At 45.4% G+C, this 22,317-nt stretch overlaps 1 protein-coding gene across 1 annotated transcript in view; it reads right to left on the bottom strand.

The window, feature by feature from the left end:
• The window catches only part of sema3bl (sema domain, immunoglobulin domain (Ig), short basic domain, secreted, (semaphorin) 3bl), a 69,729-nt gene that overhangs the window by 34,592 nt on the left and 12,820 nt on the right, over positions 1 to 22,317 (bottom strand). Inside the window, exons 2-3 of the mRNA XM_042303953.1 lie at positions 7,241 to 7,401; positions 899 to 961 (exon numbers count right to left, since the gene is read on the bottom strand). Of these exons, the coding sequence (XP_042159887.1) occupies positions 899 to 961; positions 7,241 to 7,401 (224 nt within the window). The remainder of the gene's footprint in view (positions 1 to 898; positions 962 to 7,240; positions 7,402 to 22,317) is intronic.

Genomic DNA, 22,317 nt, shown 5'->3' with positions numbered 1-22,317 from the left:
CAGGGGTACGGAAGGGAGCTTAAACACACACAGCCCACAGCTCCCTTGGCACAGGTTAGATTGAGTTACCGTGGGCCCAACTTTAACCTGTCATGACTGCTCCTCTCCCCTAAGAACACCAGCTCACATACCTCATACTGGAGGAGGAAACGCGTAATAACTCCTGATATTAGATAACCCTCCTCACCTGCCACTTCAAACGCCACAGTTACCTATAGGGCCAGTGTTGACGCCCAATGGGGGGGTCTTAAACTTCCCTCCACATCCACAGAGACAGATTAGTCCTGTTTTACAGGCCAAACCACTTAACCCAGACCAGATGCGGGGGTTGTTTCACTTTCTGTCGTTACCCAAGGCTTAGGGGACAGAAGATATTAAACATGGAACCGCAAGTGTCTTTAGAGTGTCTGACTGGGGAGTGAGGGCCAGTTTCAATATGGGCAGTCTTCTTAAAGATGTAATTACTGGTGTTCATTGTGTCGGGAACCCGACTCTGAATACCTCAGCCATGTGGGTGGGGATATTACTAGATATTGAAAGACTCCCTATCTCATTCACTGGCTGTTAAACAACTTCACTGTACCCAGGGATGGAGGCATGGATAGATGATGGGATGGTGGGATGATGCATGGGACTATGGCTGTCGCCTGTAGGATATAGGAAAAGGGAGTGTTGACACAGCAAGCCAACTGTCGACATCAATTTGCTGGTTAGCTTCCTGATAACATGATCCAGATGTGGCAATGTAGAATGTACAGTACAGTCAGTAAGGTAACTAGAATGTTACTGTCTAGAGTGGCTGATAGAGCAGCTGAATAGGCTAGACCGGTGGAAACCATAGATGTGACATTATTTGAGTAAATAGGAAGTAGAGAGGCCTGACTGAGCTGTCACTCACCTGAGAATCTTTCCCTCTCTGGACACATTCATCTCTGTTACCAGGCAACGGAGGCCAGTAGATCTACAATGAGAGAGAGAGAGAGAGAGAGAGAGAGAGAGAGAGAGAGAGAGAGAGAGAGAGAGAGAGAGAGAGAGAGAGAGAGAGAGAGAGAGAGAGAGAGAGAGAGAGAGAGAGAGAGAGAGAAGATCACGTCATAACATTGTACACTGCCTAAATCCACAATATAACTACAGGCAATTAGGGCATGAGAACATTATTAGCCACAGTTTAAACAATGAAAACGTACCAGATCACATGAAATCCAAGGAGGTATCTCACTAAGTCTTTGCTCCCACACAATCATCCATGGGCTAATCAGTGCTAATTGATGTGGGTGGGTCGAACATGGAACTGTAATCACAGTGTAGTAATTTAGGCCGTGTGATACATTTACAGTGTGTTCTATATCATCAATATACAGCTTATTCAAGATTGTTTTTGGAAAGCCCCTCTTTGGCACCATCAGATACTGTGTTTTAAATTACTGAATCGCAGATGGCTTTTTTGTGTGTTTCATTTAAAAGCTTATTTAGCTTTCGGGAAGAGGTCTATACAGAGTACCAAGAAAACAATCAAGGAAGCAGTAACTTTCTGTGACAGTGTGCGTACGTGTCCATCCGCAATTGTGTCCATGTGTATTTGTGTCTGTGCTTATGTGCATGTACATGCGTGCTCCTACATTATAGTGCATGTACATGCGTGCTCCTACATTATAGTGCATGTACATGCGTGCTCCTACATTATAGTGCATGTACATGCGTGCTCCTACATTATAGTGCATGTACATGCGTGCTCCTACATTATAGTGCATGTACATGCGTGCTCCTACATTATAGTGCATGTACATGCGTGCTCCTACATTATAGTGCATGTACATGCGTGCTCCTACATTATAGTGCATGTACATGCGTGCTCCTACATTATAGTGCATGTACATGCGTGCTCCTACATTATAGTGCATGTACATGCGTGCTCCTACATTATAGTGCATGTACATGCGTGCTCCTACATTATAGTGCATATGCATGCGTGCTCCTACATTATAGTGCATGTACATGCGTGCTTCTACATTATAGTGCATGTACATGCGTGCTCCTACATTATAGTGCATATGCATGCGTGCTCCTACATTATAGTGCATGTACATGCGTGCTTCTACATTATAGTGCATGTACATGCGTGCTCCTACATTATAGTGCATATGCATGCGTGCTCCTACATTATAGTGCATGTACATGCATGCTCCTACATTATAGTGCATGTACATGCGTGCTCCTACATTATAGTGCATGTACATGCGTGTTCCTACATTATAGTGCATGTACATGCGTGCTCCTACATTATAGTGCATGTACATGCGTGCTCCTACATTATAGTGCATGTACATGCGTGCTCCTACATTATAGCGCATGTACATGCGTGCTCCTACATTATAGTGCATGTACATGCGTGCTCCTACATTATAGCGCATGTACATGCGTGCTCCTACATTATAGTGCATGTACATGCATGCTCCTACATTATAGTGCATGGCTATTCATCATAAGAGAGAAAACGACACCTGATACAGGTGCTTTTCTGTAACACAGCTATCATATCATAAATGAATGTTACAGAAAGGATTAGGGCCTCCTCTATAAATCACACTTTATCCCTTTATCGAGCCTGTCTGGAACTGAACCACAATAAATCCCTGCCTGCCTGTCTGAAACATGCCTTTTTATGGTCTGAACCACAGAATCAGTCAATCTGATAGTCAACACTGCGCTATTTATACTAATATTCCTTTCCTGGATTCAAATAGGAAGTACTGTGGTCATCATGTTCTATTTGTCTTTATAACTCTGTCCCTCTGTTTAACCATATTGACATGTTAGTCATCAACACCAATTGCAGGATAAAGTTTCCCCTATGTCTAGTCATTGATCTGGTCAGCTTGGGTTTCTGTGCCTTAGTGCAACTTCTTACCAGAGCTTGGCTGTCAGCGTGCTGATTAACTTCCTTTTCCTGTTTGGCTCAGTAGGGTCATCCATTGGCCGGAAAGCCCAGGCACCAGCCAATCATAACAAGCACTGACAAACCCTGGCATGAGCTGGCCAATCAAGGACCTTACTGTGGCATGCATCAAGTAGATCCATAACATACTAAACTACACACAGACCGTATGTTTAAATCTACTCTTATCTAGTCTCTAGTGTGACTGAAACTAGGGGGTCATGTTTGTTAAGAACCGACCACATTCATTGGCTCCTCAATAGCTAAAGGTCTATATCGAGCTGCAATCATTTCAGTTTAGAGTAAAATCTTAATGTGGCACATTTACATGAGTTTAATGGGCATGTATTTGTTTTATTTCTGCCATGGTTGGTCATTACCATTAAGACTGTATTGAAACAGTTCAAACACTTCCCAAATATGATATGACAGAGTGGCTGTTGAAGCTCTTAAGAAGCGGTGGTGGGCAGTGGGTAGTGGGCAGTGAGCTGTGGGCGGAGGGCAGTGAGTTGTGGGCAGTGAGCTGTGGGCTGAGGGCAGTGAGCTGTGGGCTGAGGGCAGTGAGTTGTGGGCAGTGAGCTGTGGGCGGAGGGCAGTGAGTTGTGGGCAGTGAGCTGTGGGCTGAGGGCAGTGAGCTGTGGGCTGAGGGCAGTGAGTTGAGTGAGCTGTGGGCTGAGGGCAGTGAGTTGTGGGCAGTGAGCTGTGGGCGGAGGGCAGTGAGTTGTGGGCAGTGAGCTGTGGGCTGAGGGCAGTGAGCTGGGGCTGAGGGCAGTGAGTTGTGGGCAGTGAGCTGTGGGAGGGCAGTGAGTTGTGGGCAGTGAGCTGTGGGCTGAGGGCAGTGAGCTGGGGCTGAGGGCAGTGAGATGTGGGCTGAGGGCAGTGAGCTGTGGGCGGAGGGCAGTGAGTTGTGGGCAGTGAGCTGTGGGCTGAGGGCAGTGAGTTGTGGGCAGTGAGCTGTGGGCTGAGGGCAGTGAGCTGTGGGCTGAGGGCAGTGAGCTGTGGGCTGAGGGCAGTGGGTAGTGGGTAGTGAGCTGTGGGCTGAGGACAGTGAGTTGTGGGCAGTGAGCTGTGGGCTGAGGGCAGTGAGTTGTGGGCAGTGAGCTGTGGGCTGAGGGCAGTGAGCTGTGGGCTGAGGGCAGTGGGTAGTGGGTAGTGAGCTGTGGGCTGAGGACAGTGGGTAGTGGGCAGTGAGCTGTGGGCTGAGGGCAGTGAGTTGTGGGCAGTGAGCTGTGGGCTGAGGGCAGTGAGCTGTGGGCTGAGGACAGTGAGTTGTGGGCAGTGAGCTGTGGGCTGAGGGCAGTGAGCTGTGGGCTGAGGGCAGTGAGCTGTGGGCTGAGGGCAGTGAGTTGTGGGCAGTGAGCTGTGGGCTGAGGACAGTGAGTTGTGGGCTGTGAGCTGTGGGCAGTGAGCTGTGGGCTGTGGGCTGAGGGCAGTGAGTTGTGGGCAGTGAGCTGTGGGCTGTGGGCAGTGAGCTGTGAGTTGTGGGCAGTGAGCTGTGGGCAGTTCACAGGCCAACCTGGTCTCTGTGACCTCATCTCTCCAACTCATCCATGTTTGTTTCTCCCTGTCAAAGACTAGTGGGCCCAGCCAGACTGAGCCTAGGAGTATAGACATTACTAATAGTGAGTTAACTTAAAATATACATAAAATGTATATAGTATGTATAAACTGGAATTACAGGCCTAAGCGTTGTTGTTCACTAGTTTGCTCCAATTGAGGGAGGGGTGGTGGGGTTGGAGGGTAATTAAGGAAATATGTATTTTTTTAAAGATATGTATATACAGTTGAAGTCAGAAGTTTACATATAATTAGGTTGGAGTCATTAAAACTCGTTTTTCAACCACTCATTAAAACTTGTTTTTCAACCAAATTTCTTGTTAACAAACTATAGTTTTGGCAAGTCGGTTAGGACATCTACTTCGTGTATGACACAAGTCATTTTTCCAACAATTGTTTACAGACAGATTATTTCACTTATAATTCAGTGTATCACAATTCCAGTGGGTCAGAAGTTTACATACACTAAGTTGACTGTGCCTTTAAACAGCTTGAAAAATTCCAGAAATGATGTCATGGCTTTAGAAGCTTCTGACATAATTTGAGTCAATTGGAGGTGTACTTGTGGATGTATTTCAAGGCCTACCTTCTTTGCTTGACATCATGGGAAAATCAAAAGAAATCAGCCAAGACCTCAGAAAAACAATTGTTGACCTCCACAAGTCTGGTTCATCCTTGGGAGCAATTTCCAAACGCCTTAAGGTACCACGTTCATCTGTACAAACAATAGTATGCAAGTATAAACACCATGGGACCACGGAGCCATCATACCGCTCAGGAAGGAGACGCGTTCTGTCTCCTAGAGATGAATGTACTTTGGTGTGAAAAGTGCAAATCAATCCCAGAACAACAGCAAAGGACCTTGTGAAGATGCTGGAGGAAACATGTACAAAAGTATCTATATCCACAGTAAGAGTCCTATATTGACATAACCTGAAAGGCCGCTCAGCAAGGAAGAAGCCACTGCTCCAAAACCGCCATAAAAAAAGCCAGACTACGGCTTGCAACTGCACATGGGGACAAATATCGTACTTTTTGGAGAAATGTCCTCTGGTCTGATGAAACAAAAATATAACTGTTTGGCCATAATGACCATGGTTATGTTTGGAGGAAAAAGGGGGAGCCTTGCAAGCCGAAGAACACCATCCCAAACGTGAAGCACGGGGGTGGCAGCATCATGTTGTGGGGGTGCTTTGCTGCAGGAGGGACTGGTGCACTTCACAAAATAGATGGCATCATGAGGCAGGAAAATGATGTGGATATATTGAAGCAACATCTCAAGACGTCAGTCAGGAAGTTAAAGCCTGGTCGCAAATGGGTCTCCAAGCATACTTCAAAGTTGTGGCAAAATGACTTAAGGACAACAAAGTCAAGGTATTGGAGTGGCCATCACAAAGCCCTGACCTCAATCCCATAGAAAGTTTGTGGGCAGATCTGAAAAAGCGTGTGCGAGCAAGGAGGCCTACAAACCTGATTCAGTTATTGTGGGAAGCTTGTGGAAGGCTACCCGAAACATTTGCCCCAAGTTAAACAATTTATAGGCTATGCTACCAAATACTAATTGAGTGTATGTAAACTTCTGACCCAATGGGAATGTGATGAAAGAAATAATTATTTATTTCAAATTGTATCTCTACTATTATTCTGACATTTTCACATTCTTAAAATAAAGTGGTGATCCTAACTGACCTAGGAATTGTTACTAGGATTAAATGTCAGGAATTGTGAAAACTGAGATTTAAATGTATTTGGCTAAGGTGTATGTAAACTTCCGACTTCAACTGTTAATATATGTATGTAAGTATATGCACCAACAAAATATATGGGGATTGGAAGTGATGCAGACAATTACATTGATGGAAGCTACAATATATCTGCAATATTAAAGCTGATCTTCTCCCTACATAAAAAAATATTTATAATAAATAGTGAGTTAACTTTCTAAATGGAGTCTAACAGTAAACTGGTACATAGCAGGTTAAGTGATATACAGAGGCAGGGAGGGAGGAGCAGAGAGCTTAGTCTATGATGGAGGACCAGAGAGAAGGAGGGATAGAGGGGGATTAATCATTCTAGAGGTAATGATATGTGAGGAGGAGGCTGGAGAAACCTGGGGCTATGGTTAAGCTTTCTCTCCTGTCTCTCTTTTTCAATCGCTCTTTCTCCCTCTGCTACCCTATCAGGTGGGAAACCACAGAGACCTGATAAGAAGAGACCAGTTTAGTGTAAATGCTAGACCAGGATAAGTGTGACACACACAGGAGGATGTATATCACAGGGTGAATGAGGACACAGCCAGCCAGACAGACAGAGACAGACAGACAGACAGACCGCTCAAGCAGTAATTCCCACTAACTCAAACTGTTAAAGTGTTCATCTCTACAGGGATTAAGTTAGGAATCCTAAAATTGGAGCTGGATTAAAGAGAGATGAATTAGAGACATTTGAGGATGGTATTCCTGTGTGGTTCAGCTGGTAGAGCATGGCACCTGCAATGCCAGGGTTGTGGGTTTGATTCCCACAGGTGAACAGTACAAAAAGTATGGTTTATGCACTCACTACAGTAAATTGCTCTGGATAAGAGTGTCTGTTAAGTGACTATAAGGAGTCCTGGTGAGATGTACATGCCACCCTAGTCAGCAGCTCAAACAACAACACTAAGACAATGGGTGAGTTTAGAAATAATTATTTATGTGGGGTTTATTGTACATGAGTTGACAGTATATATTACAGGGAACATGGACTCACCTCTTTGGAGTCCAGGTTGGTATGGTCCAGTCTCAGGGAGTAGAGGACGTCTTTGCCCCCCAGGAACAGGCGGTCATGGTACTCGTCCAGAAACAAAGCGCTCAGGGAAAGCTGACCGTGGTGACCACTGAAGATAGAGGACCGGTTGGTGGCTACAAGGTCTGTGGGGGGAGGAGGTGAAGGAGGATGGATGGATGGATGCAGAGAAGAACAGAGTGGGCATGTGAAGATATATAAACCCAGTGGAAAACTAAGAAAAACATCAATATGCAGTAGGTCAAGGAGGTGATGTCATCTCTGCCATTTGAAAAGGTTAGGTACACCGTGTGTGGGTCCCGGAAGAAATCTCACCTGACCCGGTCTCCATTCATGGAGTACGTAGAAACCCATTGGTTGAATCAATGTTGTTTCCACATCATTTAGTGGAATAGATGTTGAATTGATGTCTGTGACCAGTGAGGAGCCTGTCGTTTAGATGATGTCTCTGTTGTATTTCAGCACATGCAGTCATGTCCTATGTTATTAGCCATACTGTGCAAATATGGAGTAACCTGTTTTTAATGATGTTTATCTTTCTTTTTTGTATGCAATACATCAATATGGAGGACTACTATAAATCTGCTCAATATGCTGAAGAAAAGTCAGTTTGTGATTAAGATGGAATTTGGGTTGTTGTTCTGGGTGGGCTCCCTGCTGGGAAGGAGATCTCCATGTTTGTTCAGAGGTATTCAGGGGTCTTCCAGAACATTAGAGAACTGGAAGGTTTGGCTCAGCTAGAGAATGACTCAGTGTTCTGTGTTTTGAGATGACAAATAAAGATCAATAGCAGTTTGAGTGGAGTCCCAGTGTTTATAGGATGTCATATGCCTGTAATACACATTAGTTGCAGAAAGACGTATCTGGGCTTGACTTGGAACGCGCTACTCTGAGGTACACCACCCATCAACACATACGCATGTTTGCTCACACACACACGCACACACGCACACACACGCACACACACGCACACACGCGCACACACACACACACACGTGCACACACACGCACACACACACGCACACACACACGCACACACACACGCACACACACGCACACACACGCACACACGCGCACACACACACACACACGTGCACACACACGCACACACACACGCACACACACACACACACACGCACACACACGCACACACACGCACGCACACACGCACGCACACACACACGCACACACACACGCACACACACACGCACACACACACGCACACACACGCACACACACGCACACACACGCACACACGCACACACGCACGCACACACACACACACACACACACACACACACACGCACACGCACGCACACGCACGCACACGCACGCACACACGCACGCGCACACGCACACACACGCACACACACGCACACGCGCACACGCACACGCACGCACGCACGCGCACGCACACACACGCACACACACGCACACACAACACTAAAAACAAATGGTTCTATATACAGTGCCCTCTGAAAGTCGGCAGACCCCTTGCCTTTTCCACATTTGGATACATTACAGCCTTATTCTAAAGTTGATTAAATATATATTTTTCCTCATCAATCTGCACACAATTCCCCACAATGACAAAGAAAAAACAGGTTTTAGACATTTTTGTTAATTTACAAAAAAAATATGGTAATATAAAATATCACATTTACATCAGTATTCAGACCCTTTACTCAAGCACTTTTGGCAGGGATTACAGCATCGAGTCTTCTTGGGCATGACGCCAGAAGCTTGTATAACGCTTCAATCTGTATTTGGGGAGTTTCTCCCATTCTTCTTTGCCGATCATCTCAAGCTCTTTCAGGTTGAATGGGGAGCGTTGCTGCACAGCTATTTTTAGGTCTCTTCAGAGATGTTCGATCGGGTTCAAGTCCGGGCTCTTGCTGGGCCACTCAAGGACATTCAGAGACTTGTCCCGAAGCCACTCCTGTGTTGTCTTGGCTGTGTGCTTAGGGTCGTTGTCCTGTTGGAAGGTGAACCTTCGCCCCAGTCTGAGGCCCTGAGCAAGCTGGAGAAGGTTTTCATCAAGGATCTCTGTGTACTTTGCTCCGTTCATCTTTGCCTCGATGCTGACTAGTCTCCCAGTCCCTGCTGCTGAAAAACATCCCTACAGCATGATGCTGTCACCACCATGCTTCACCGTAGGGATGGTGCCAGGTTTCCTCTAGTCGTGACGCTTGGCATTCAGGTCAAAGAGCTCCATCTTGGTTTCATCAGACCAGAGAATCTTGTTCTTCATGATCTGAGAGTCTTTAGGTGCCTTTAGGCAAACTCCAAGCGGGCTGTCATGTGCCTTTTACTGAGGAGTGGCTTCCGTCTGGCCACTCTACCATAAAGGTCTGATTGGTGGAGCACTGCAGAGATGGTTGTCCTTCTAGAAGATTCTCCCATATCCACAGAGGAACTCTAGAGCTCTGTCAGAGTGACCATCAGTTTCTTGACCACGGCCCTTGTCCCCGGCTGGCCAACTCTAGGAAGAGTCTTGGTGGTTCCAAACTTCTTTCATTTAAGAATGATGGAGGCCACTGTGTTCTTGGGGACCTTCAATGCTGCAGAAATGTTTTGGTACCCTTCCCCAGGTCTGTGCCTCGACACAATCATGTCTCGGAGCTCTAAGGACAATTCCTTCCACCTCATGGCTTGGTTTTTGCTCTGACATGGACTGTCACCTGTGGGTGATATAGACAGGTGTGTGCCTTTCCAGATCATGTCCAGTCAATTGAATGCACCACAGGTGGATTCCTGTTGTAGTTGTAGACACATCTCAAGGATGATCAATGGAAACAGGATGCACTTGAGCTCAATTTCGAGTCTCATAGCAAAGAGTCTGAATACTTATGTATATAATTTCTAAAAAACAGTTTTCACTTTGTCATTATGGGGTATTCTGTGTAGATTGCTGAGGATTTTTTTTATTTAATCCATTTTAGAATAAGGCTGTAACGTAACAAAATGTGGAAAAAGTCAAGGGGTCTGAATACTTTCCGAAGGCACTGTAGTGCCATATAAGGGTTATTCGGCTTGGAACCCATTTTGGTATTATATGGGGGGGAATTGAAGGTTCTATAAATAACCATGCTCATACGGTTCTAAATGGAACCTGTATGGTTTCATAAATAACAAGATAAAGAATCATAAGAAAATGTTTCTATATAGCACCAAAAAAGTATGGTTTCATAAATAACAACCCCAAGAATTCCTAAGGTTCTATAAAGAATCATAAGAAAATGTTTCTATATAGCACCAAAAAAAGGATTCCACTATGGTTACAACCCCAATAATTCCGCTATGGTTACAACCCCAATAATTCCGCTATGGTTACAACCCCAAGAATTCCGCTATGGTTACAACCCCAAGAATTCCACTATGGTTACAACCCCAAGAATTCCGCTATGGTTACAACCCCAAGAATTCCACTATGGTTACAACCCCAATAATTCCGCTATGGTTACAACCCCAAGAATTCCACTATGGTTACAACCCCCGCTAACAACCCCAAGAATTCCACTATGGTTACAACCCCAAGGATTCCATGGTTACAACCCCAAGGATTCCACTATGGTTACAACCCCAAGGATTCCACTATGGTTATAACCCCAAGGATTCCACTATGGTTACAACCCCAAGGATTCCACTATGGTTACAACCCCAAGGATTCCGCTATGGTTACAACCCCAAGGATTCCACTATGGTTACAACCCCAAGGATTCCACTATAGTTACAACCCCAAGGATTCCACTATGGTTATAACCCCAAGAATTCCACTATGGTTAAAACTCTATTTGCTGCTAAATATAACCCTTTTTATGATTCTTTATGGAACCTTTATGGAAGGTTCTTTGTAGAACCATACATGGTTTTAATTCTAGATTAATAGCCATATTATATTGTTAAACGTCCATAGGTGTTATTATTGTGTTTATTAGTAAGTTGAATCAGCTGTGCTAGCTCTGGAATGGCTGGTGTTCCCATGCAGAAAATGAAGAATTACTGATTTAGTCAACCATTCTCAATTACCATACATGAGTTTTTCACAAGACACCATCACTGGCCATAGTCATATACAGTACATGTTTCTATTAACATTTCAGTCATTTAGCAGACGGAACGATGTACAGTAGTTAGTGCATATATTTTCATATTTGTTCATACTGATCCCCGGTGGAAATTGAACCCACAACCCTGGCATTGCAAGTGCCATGCGCTACCAACTAAGCCAAATGGGACTGTCATAGCATAACACAACAGATTAGATCAACTGGAATGACACTACCCTTCATCACTAAAATAGGAAACAATCCTATTTTGAACTGAAAATAACCATTGAAGGCCTCAAAGGGTTATTTGGGACAATATGGTTCCATACTGAAGAATCACCCAAAGAACCCTTGAGGAACCCTACTTTTTAGTGTGCACAGTATCCACTCTCCACTCTCCACTCGCCTTCTTCTTACTGGCTCTCCTCTACAGTGCAGACCCAGATCGACCAAACACACGCAGACCATAAACATAGAGCACAGTAGGGAGGCCAGGCATGCTCCCCTGACATCTTGGCTGGAGTGTTGTAAGAGAAGACAGAAAAACTGTGTGTGTGTGTGTGTCTCTGTCGGTGGTCTCTGTGAAGTGTTGCCAGACTGGTCTGTACACATCAGATCTCCCTCTTCCCAAAACCAATCGAGAGTCAGGAGGTGGAACTCAGAGAGAGCGAGAGAGAGAAAATCCTTTGATCTCTAACCATCAGATCAGAAGCGCTGAGCTCATTAAAAGGCAGAGTGGTACCTAAGGTATTATTCAGCTCAGGGAGTGTTGTAATAATATTTCAAACATCTCTTCAGCCTGCCATTTCTACTCTTTAATGTCTCACAGACATTAGTTCACTGTTGGATCTCCAGCTATTCTGGCAACAACATCAAATAACAAACACATCTACAGTCTCTCTCTGCAAGAGTGGCCTAGATACGCAGTTCAAGTTCGATGTGAGGTGGTGGTTTGTATGTTTTTGCCTGATCAGCCCAGTGTGTGTCGGGAGGGGGGTCTCTCTGTCTCTGGGGGTGGGGGGTTGTGTGTGGGGTGTGTGTCTCTCTCTCTGTGTCTTGTGAGGACCTGACGCCCAGAACTCTGTAGGGCCCCACGGATGGACAAGGTGTCGCTGGTTACAGAGGGGACCTTATGCATCACTCAGCGAACACTGAGGAGCACTGAGTGACAGGGGCTCGTCTATCAGCGTGTGTGTGTGTGTGTGTGTGTGTGTGTGTGCACGCGCGGAAAGGCCGAGAGACTCAGTAGAGAAGGTGACAGCGGAGAGATGACAGACATGCAGAGACATACACTGATGATATCATACAAGCTCTAGGCATTGATCTTCCCATGTACATAAACACTATTACAGCTTTTTAACAGCCAGCTAAACACCAACACACACACACACAGTTATCCCTCATCACCATAATGAACTGTAGAAAGCATTGGAGAACACTTTTCACTTTACAGTGTTTTTCCCCTCATATATTTCCTAATTGTGAATAAAATGTATATGAATGGAAAAGCTGAGGTGGCACGAGTCAGACCCAACCCCTTTAATTGGAATCTGATGAAACCATCGCTACAGCAGAAGCCAAACAACAGGGCTGCCTGTTATTAAGACCTTATAAAAGTTATTTGAAGTCTTTTCCAATTCAAAGACTAAGCCTACCTCCCAACAGAACGCAGCCTAAGGTACCACTGACTCAGCATACAGACATACGGATGGACGGACAAACTGACAGACAGGAGATCTAACTCACAGACACAAAAACAGGTCCTGTAGACATGAGCATCAACGGGGAGAAATGGGGGGGGAGGGGGTACTGACATACATTCCTAACAGACAGGGGAGCACAGAGATAAGCACAGATGAGGGCCACAAGGCCACAGGTGACATATGTATACCTATATATATATACTGGAGACAGACAGGTTAGCAAATACAGACAGTACAGAAGAGAGATACCTAGAGGGGTAGTAGGGTTGAGACACATGTACAGTATAAGCAGAAGGAAACATCCATCAATACTATTCTGTAGCAGACCATGTTACAGACAAAGATACAGTGTCTAACTGAACAGAGTCCAATTTAACAGAGTCCAACTGAACAGTGTCTAACTGAACAGTGTCTAACTGAACAGAGTCCAACTGAACAGAGTCCAACTGAACAGAGTCCAACTGAACAGTGTCTAACTGAACAGTGTCTAACTGAACAGAGTCCAACTGAACAGAGTCCAACTGAACAGTGTCTAACTGAACAGAGTCTAACTGAACAGAGTCCAACTGAACAGTGTCTAACTGAACAGTGTCTAACTGAACAGAGGCCCACTGAACAGTGTCTAACTGAACAGAGTCTAACTGAACAGAGGCCCACTGAACAGTGTCTAACTGAACAGAGTCTAACTGAACAGAGTCTAACTGAACACTTGCAGAAATTCAGTCACTGTTTTCATTTTAAGTTATCAGCGTACACCTGTAAATGCATGTAGGGGTTCAGTGTTTTCCACTGATCTGTATGAGCTGAGGATAGATTTCAGTCTGGAGTGAGTGTTGAAGCTTGAGATAGCCAACTATGAGGTCGAGATCTGTTGCTCTGCTCTCACCTCTGTGTTTTGACAAGTTCGGAGGAAATGAAACCTATCAGTGATGCAGCTCCTACTCCATTCCTTTAGCCACTATCTCCTCTCTCTGTTCCCAACCCCCCAAAACTGAAGATACTGTGCAGTACACATAAAACACACACAATCAAACACACACGCAGAAAGGTGGTGGCGGCAAGCTAATACCTAACAGATTTCAGCTCATCTGTAGCTTGTTATCACTGTAACAGCCTGACGCCTCAGAAAACAGTCATACTTCACACATACACCACACACTTCTCCTCTTTTTCTCCTTCGCTCTCCATCTTCAACTCTCTGTCTTTTTCCCTCTTTAAAAAACCTCACGACAGTAAAACATCTGCCAAATCATTTAGAACCCTACAGTTACCAAAAAAATAACCCCAAATGTAAAGAACAACATTGTACATATGGAGATAAATATGCCACATTTACATTAACGTAATGCTCCAAAATAAGAACATCCTTGCCAAATCTAAGTAATAACCATTTGTTGTCAATGTGTCAAATATTGATTATCACAGCAAAACCCTCTGCCTTAAACTCAACAAAACTAACTATGCTCCTACATGCAGCTTTTAACCAACATCCACTGTCTTCCCATTGCAGTGTCCCACAGACACAAATAAACAGAGAAAGAGGGGTCACTCTCTGAGGGTCTGAGGCTTTGGGAACCAAACACTGGAGACTGGGGAGAGAGAGGAGGGGATCAGGGAGGGCGGGAGTCGAGGGTTCTCCTCCTCCTCTCCCCTCTTCAGTCTTCCTGTTTGTTTATCCAGTGGATTAAGAGTGTAAACATCTGTTCTGAGCCCTTCATCTGGTTGCACTATACTGGCACCCCATAGGCTAATGCCCCGTAATAGTGTGTGTGTGTTTGTGTGTGTGTGTGTGTGTGTGTGTGTGTGTGTGTGTGTGTGTGTGTGTGTGTGTGTGTGTGTGTGTGTGTGTGTGTGTGTGTGTGTGTGTGTGTGTGTGTGTGTGTGTGTGTTGTGTGTGTGTGTGTGTGTGTTTGTGTGTGTGTGTGTGTGTGTGTGTGTGTGTGTGTGTGTGTGTGTGTGTGTGTGTGTGTGTGTGTGTGTGTGTGTGTGTGTGTGTGTGTGTGCGTGCGTGCGTGCGTGTGTCCAACTCCCTGTCTGGATGGTCCTCAGAGCTGACACCTGAGCCCAGGGATAATATTGATTCAACAGATAAGACAGCCTAACCAAGGAAATCCCAGACTAGCCCAGACTATCCAAATACTAACCCAATACCAATTCAATATTAATGCAGAGTGTCCCTGATTATGGTCTGTCTGAGTGCTAACCACAACACCATTGACCCAGACGATGCCTCAGCCACCTACTTTGACTAGGGATAATGATGCTCATTGGGCACAGACGTCAGTTCAGCGTCTAGTTTTCATTTACATTAGGTTGAGTTGTTAATTAACATGAACTCAACGTGAAATCTACAACTAATATCACCCTATCATTGGATTTAGGTTAAAAGATGGGTGAAAAAAAGACTAAATGCCCTTACGTTGATGACTTTTTGCAAATCCAATCAGATTTCCCCTTGGGGGGTTGGAATTACGTGGAAACAACGATGAGTTAACCAGTTTTGCCTAATGGTAACCTCTGACCAACTCCAGGCTTGGGAAAAAACTCACAAAACATTCAACATGCAATTTCCTACATTCTCTGTAACCATAACATCCAATCACTTCTGGGAAATTGTACTCAATACAGATCCTCTGGATGCCTCAGCCACATGCCAACATGTTCCTCCTCCATCACAGCTGTGTATGTAAAGACATTTTCTGATGGATGGGGTTTCTCATAGACATAACCCCAATCTAGCTGTATTATTTCAGTGCTTAGACAGGAAAATAAATATTTAAATAGTGTGAGAAGGAGAGACTAAGGCAGAGAGAGAGAGAGAGAGAGAGAGAGAGAGAGACAGAGAGAGAGAGACAGAGAGAGAGAGAGAGAGAGAGAGGCTGGTGAAAAGTAGGCTGTGTGTGAGGGAGTGCTCAAGGCTCTTCAATCTGACTATATCATCTGTAGGTACAAATTGTGCCCCAAGCCAAGCAGTGTTAGTAGTTAGTGTGTTAAGGGCTGGCTGGAGGAGTGTTATGGAGGGGGGCACATCTGATGCCCATTAGACCCCCGTAGCCACACTATGGTGAAACACTCACATCCCTTCTCTCATTGTCTCCACCTCATGCCTCTCACCGCTACATCTCTAACCCACCTTCTCCCTCCATCTGACAGGTTCACACACAATGTAAAAAAATATATTGTAAGGCAATCAGCTGCAATAGGATTGTAAGTTTGCTTAAAATTTGGTGATATATTAGAACCAACATACATTCTCTGGTTGAATTGTATGATCACTACATTTTGAAATGTAGGTTAAGTGAAGATACAATTCCGCTTGAGAATGTATTCTACATTATTTTCATATTTCTCAGAGGCCTTGCCAAGATTGATTATTGAGCTACCTAAATCATATGAACTGGAACAGCCATCTCACTATCGGGTACATTAAGTCCAATAATTCACATTTCATTATTTTAGAAACATGTATGATATTTATCGCTGTGTGGCATAAGTTTAATCAACTATGGTGGGAAGTATGATAATGATGGGTGTAGTTTTGTGGGATTTTGAGCAAACATGAATTTGTAATTTTACTCAACAAACTTGTTGATATTCAGCTCACTTTGAGCAGAGTTTGCTGAGTAAACAAACTTGAACACATTAGCTAAAATTCTTGTCCTTTTAAAGTAAACTCAACTCACAGTAGAACGCTGTTTAAGCAATTGGTTATATTGGCTTTTTTTTATAGTGCACACACACAGAGAGAGACACACACACACACACACACACACACACACACACACACACACACACACACACACACACAGTCTTGTATAACTAATCTTGTGGGGACAGACAATTCAGTCCCATTCAAGATCCTATTTTCCCTAACCCTAAATCTAACCCTAACCCTAAACCTGACCCTAGCTCTTAACCATAAACTTAATTCTAAAACTAATTCTAACCTTAACCCTAAACCCCATAGAAATAGCATTTGCTCTTGTGGGGACTAACCAAATGTCCCCAGTTGGGACTTCTAGTCCCCACTATTATAGATAAACACGTGCACACACTCATACACACATACACTAAAGTTATTACACTACTAAAATACTTCCCAGGCCAGTGTTCCTTGTTTTAGCACTGCTGTATATTATTGCTGTGTGCCAAGAATGGCAGGAATCTGGGTCTACATACAAATCAACCCTCCCACCTCCTCCTCCATCTTTTCCACATTGTCTGGACTACCCACCCCCTCCTCTGTGCACGGACCCACTGGGGACCCACTTGGCTGCCACCATTATCTGTGTCCACCTGCCCCACCACAGATGCCCGTGACACATGAAAGCCCTGTATTTTCTGCCCACGTGTCCTTTACCATCTCCGGGCCTGTCATATATAACCGACCACAGAATCATACACACACAAGTAAGAAAACTTGCACGCACACACAGGCACACATACACACAGGAAAATAACAATTTCACCCAGAAAAATAGGTGCTGTGTATCATCCCCAGAGCTGTTCTTTCCTAATTAGATAATATTTACAGGGAAGATCTCAACTGCATTGTCCTTAGGTCCTCTCTCCTCGTCTCCTTCTCAAAACCCATTGGTTGAGAATGCCAGAGGTCCCTCCCCTCTGAGCTTCTCCTCCAATGGGTTTTGAGAAGGAGAAGTGAAGAAAGGAGAGAGGACGCAAGGAGAATGCAAACGAGATTCTTCCACAGTGTATGGAGACTGTGAATCTCTATGGGGTCTATTATGGCTACTTGAGTCTATGGGACAGAAGTCAGGTGTTTGTCTTGGCTGGTGACACAATACTCTGGGTTACTACTGACTGGTATGGACCTGGTCTTTCTATGGCATTATATGGTGAAGCTCTACACTGAGTATGTGTGAGGGAGTGCCTGTGTGTCTGTTTGACAGAGAGAGTAATGTACACATTGAAGGTGCGTTGGGCCTTCCCTCAACTCCTAAGCTCGTTTGTTTTGCTTCTTAAAAACCCATTTAGACATTCTATGTCTAAGACCTCAGATAGTGTTGTGAAAGTCCTCAGTGGAGACATAAGTTGTCCCTGTGGATTCTGAGGTAGAGCTGTAGTACATTCTTCACACCACTGCCAGGGCTCTGTCTGAAGGGATCCACTGGACACTGACACGCAAACACGCACACACGCACACACACACGCACACACACACACACACACACACACACACACACACACACACACACACACACACACACACACACACACAGGAAAATCTCTTTTATCTGTCGTCTCAGGACGCTTATCTGACAGGGTCACACGATCCCCCTATAGAGCCAACCAGAAAAGGGTGGAGAGGGAGAGAGGGGGGGAGAGGGTGACCTCAGCATCCCAGACCTCAATCAACCCCTTGCCAGAAGGACAGCCTCGGACACTGTAAACTTTGCCAATGACTTTCACAGTGGAGTGAGGTTTCACCCAAAACTCAGTCCAAACCTTACTGGTTCACACACAGTGCTCATAAAACAACCTAAACCTGGCATTATGGGGGAATTAGGGCTGAATTGGGAATGGCTGGTATGGAGGGCCGTGAAATAGGACAGGCATGTGATAATACGTCCCAATAAAATGGTCCATCATCTGTCCAATGTTCTAGTGCTTCCCAACAAGGTGGATAAGAACCAGGCCACTTCTGGAGGGTCTAGAGGGGTACTGGAATGCCCAGTCCAGTCCAGGCTAGTCTTGTCAGACCCTGCTGAGAAGGTCTCCCTCCTCCTCTCTCTCTCTGTAATGAAGAAATTACCCTCGTAAACACTAGTAGGCAGGCAGTCTCCCTGGCCCCTGTACCAGCTGACTCTCCCTATCAGTGGCAGGCAGCACCCCATGTTGAGCTACTCTCTTAATTAACACACACGTGGCCTGTATGGAGTATTGGCTCAAGTATAAGTTAATGGCGGCCTATGTAATCGCCAGGAGTGCTGAGGTATCGCAGTGTGTGTGATCAGAGTGTGTGTGTGTGTGTGTGTGTGTGTGTGTGTGTGTGTGTGTGTGTGTGTGTGTGTGTGCGTGCGTGCGTGCGCTTATATGTGTGCGCACATTCGTGCATCTGTATCCAATAAATATCAATAACTAAACTCAGCAAAAAAAGAAACGTCCCTTTTTCAGGACCCTGTCTTTCAAAGATAATTGGTTAAAATGCAAATAACTTCACAGATCTTCAATTGTAAATGTTTTAAACACTGTTTCCCATGCTTAATGGGAAACAGTGAACATGCACCTGTGGAACGGTCGTTTAGACACTAACAGCTTACAGATGGTAGGCAATTAAGGTCACAGTTATGAAACCTTAGGACACTAAAGAGGTCTTTCTACTGACTCTGAAAAACACCAAAAGAAATATGCCCAGGGTCCCTGCTCACCTGCGTGAACATGCCTTAGGCATGCTGCAAGGAAGCATGAGGTCTGCAGATGTGGCTAGGGCAATACATTGCAATGTCCGTACTGTGAAATGCCTAAGACAGCGCTACAGGGAGACAGGATGGACAGTTGATCATCCTCGCAGTGGCAGACCACATGTGACAACACCTGCACAGGATCAGTACATCCGAACATCACACCTGCAGGACAGGTACAGGATGGCAACAACAACTACCCGAGTTACACCAGGAACGCACAATCCCTCCATCAGTGTTCAGACTGTCCGCAATAGGCTGAGAGAGGCTGGACTGAGGACTTGTAGGAATGTTGTAAGGCAGGTCCTCACCAGACATCACCGGCAACAACGTCGCCTATGGGCACAAACCCACCGTCGCTGGACCAGACAGGACTGGCAAAAAGTGCTCTTCACTGACGAGTCGTGGTTTTGTCTCACCAGGGGTGATGGTCGGAGGAGATGGCCGCCGTTTTACGGTCTCCTAACCAATTGTGCTATTATGTGGGGAGTTTTCACGATATTTGTAAATTACTTTGTACATAATGTTTCTGCAACCGTATCTTACGGAAGGAAAGAGCTTCTGGATATCAGGACAGCGATCACTCACCTCGGATTAGACAAAGAGCTTCTGGATATCAGGACAGCGATCACTCACCTCGGATTAGACAAAGAGCTTCTGGATATCAGGACAGCGATCACTCACCTCGGATTAGACAAAGAGCTTCTGGATATCAGGACAGCGATCACTCACCTCGGATTAGACAAAGATTTCTTCAACAACAACAACAACCACAAGCAGGACTCACACGATATTCTCCAAACACCCCACAGGACAGACATCCCAATTATTCACAAAAGGAAGCGACTCAGAGGAAGAAGAGCCGGATGCCTCTTCCGGACCCGCAGAAGGCAACTAGGAAAGCTGCCGTTACCGTCAATATTACTCGTCAACGTGCAATCATTGGACAATAAACTAGACGAGGTACGATCACGAATATCCTACCAACGGGACATCAAAAACTGTAATATCCTATGCTTCACGGAATCGTGGCTGAATGACGACATGGATATTCAGCTAGCGGGATACACGCTGCACCGGCAGGATAGAACAGAACACTCTGGTAAGAGCAGGGGGGGGGGCGGTCTGTGCATATTTGTAAACAACAGCTGGTGCACGAAATCTAAGGAAGTCTCTAGATATTGCTCGCCTGAAGTAGAGTATATTGTGATAAACTGCAGGCCACGCTACTTGTCTAGAGAGTTCTCAGCTATACTTTTCGTGGCTGTTTATTTACCACCACAGACAGATGCTGGCACTAAGACCGCACTCAGTCAGGTGTATGAGGAAATAAGCTAACAGGAAACCACTCACCCAGAGGCGGCACTCCTAGTGGCCGGAGACTTTAATGCAGGGAAACTTAAATCAGTACTACCAAATCTCTATCAACATGTTAAATGTACAACCAGAGGGAAAGAAATTCTAGATCACCTGTACTCCACACACAGAGATGCGTACAAAGCTCTCCCTCGCCCTCCATTTGGTAAATCCAACCACAACTCTATCCTCCTGATTCCTGCTTACAAGCAAAGATTAAAGCAGGAAGCACCAGTGACTCGGTCTATAAAAAAATGGTCAGATGAAGCAGATGCTAAACTACAGGACTGCTTTGCTATCACAGACTGAAACATGTTCTGGGACTCTTCCGATGACATTGAGGAATACACCACATCAGTCACTGGCTTTATTAATAAGTGCATTGAGGACGTCGTCCCCACAGTGACTGTGCGTACATACCCCAACCAGAAGCCATGGATTACAGGCAACATTCGCACTGAGCTAAAGGGTAGAGTTGCCGCTTTCAAGGCGCGGGACTCTAACCCGGAAGTTTACAAGAAATCCCGCTATGCCCTGCGACGAACCATCAAACAGGCAAAGCGCCAATACAGGGCTAAGATTGAATTATACTACACTGGCTCCGACGCTCATCGGATGTGGCAGGGCTTGCAAACTATTACAGACTACAAAGGGAAGCACAGCCGTGAGCTGCCCAGTGACAACAGCCTACCAGACGAGCTAAATCACTTCTATGCTCGCTTCGAGGCAAACAACACTAAGGAATGCATGAGAGCATCAGCTGTTCCGGACGACTGTGTGATCACGCTCTCCGTAGCCGAAGTGAGTAAGACCTTTACAGAGGTCAACATACACAAGGCTGCGGGGCCAGACGGATTGCCAGGACGTGTGCTCCGGGCATATGCTGACCAACTGACAGGTGTCTTCACTGACATTTTCAACATGTCCCTGATTGAGTCTGTAATACCAACATGCTTGAAGCAGACCACCATAGTCCCTGTACCCAAGAACACAAAGGTAACCTGCCTAAATGACTACAGACCCGTAGCACTCACGTCCGTAGCCATGAAGTGCTTTAAAAGGCTGGTAATGGCACACATCAACACCATCATCCCAGAAACCCTAGACCCACTACAATTTGCATACCGCCCAAACAGATCCACAGATGATGCAATCTCTATTGCACTCCACACTGCCCTTTCCCACCTGAACAAAAGGAACACCTATGTGAGGATGCTGTTAATTGACTACAGCTCAGTGTTCAACACCATAGTACCCTCAAAGCTCATCACCAAGCTAAGGATCCTGGGACTAAACACCTCCCTCTGCAACTGGATCCTGGACTTTCTGACAGGCCACCCCCAGGTGGTGAGGGTATGTAGCAACACATCTGCCACGCTGATCCTCAACACTGGAGCTCCCCAGGGGTGCGTGCTCAGTCCTCTCCTGTACTCCCTGTTCACCCACGACTGCATGGCCAGGCACAACTCCAACACCATCATTAAGTTTGCTGACGACACAACAGTGGTAGG

Source organism: Oncorhynchus tshawytscha, linkage group LG22 (assembly GCF_018296145.1).
Source record: "Oncorhynchus tshawytscha isolate Ot180627B linkage group LG22, Otsh_v2.0, whole genome shotgun sequence".
Taxonomy (NCBI): Eukaryota; Metazoa; Chordata; class Actinopteri; order Salmoniformes; family Salmonidae; genus Oncorhynchus; species Oncorhynchus tshawytscha.
Note: the sequence above shows the minus strand (reverse complement) of the source record. Positions and strands in the feature narration are given on the sequence as shown.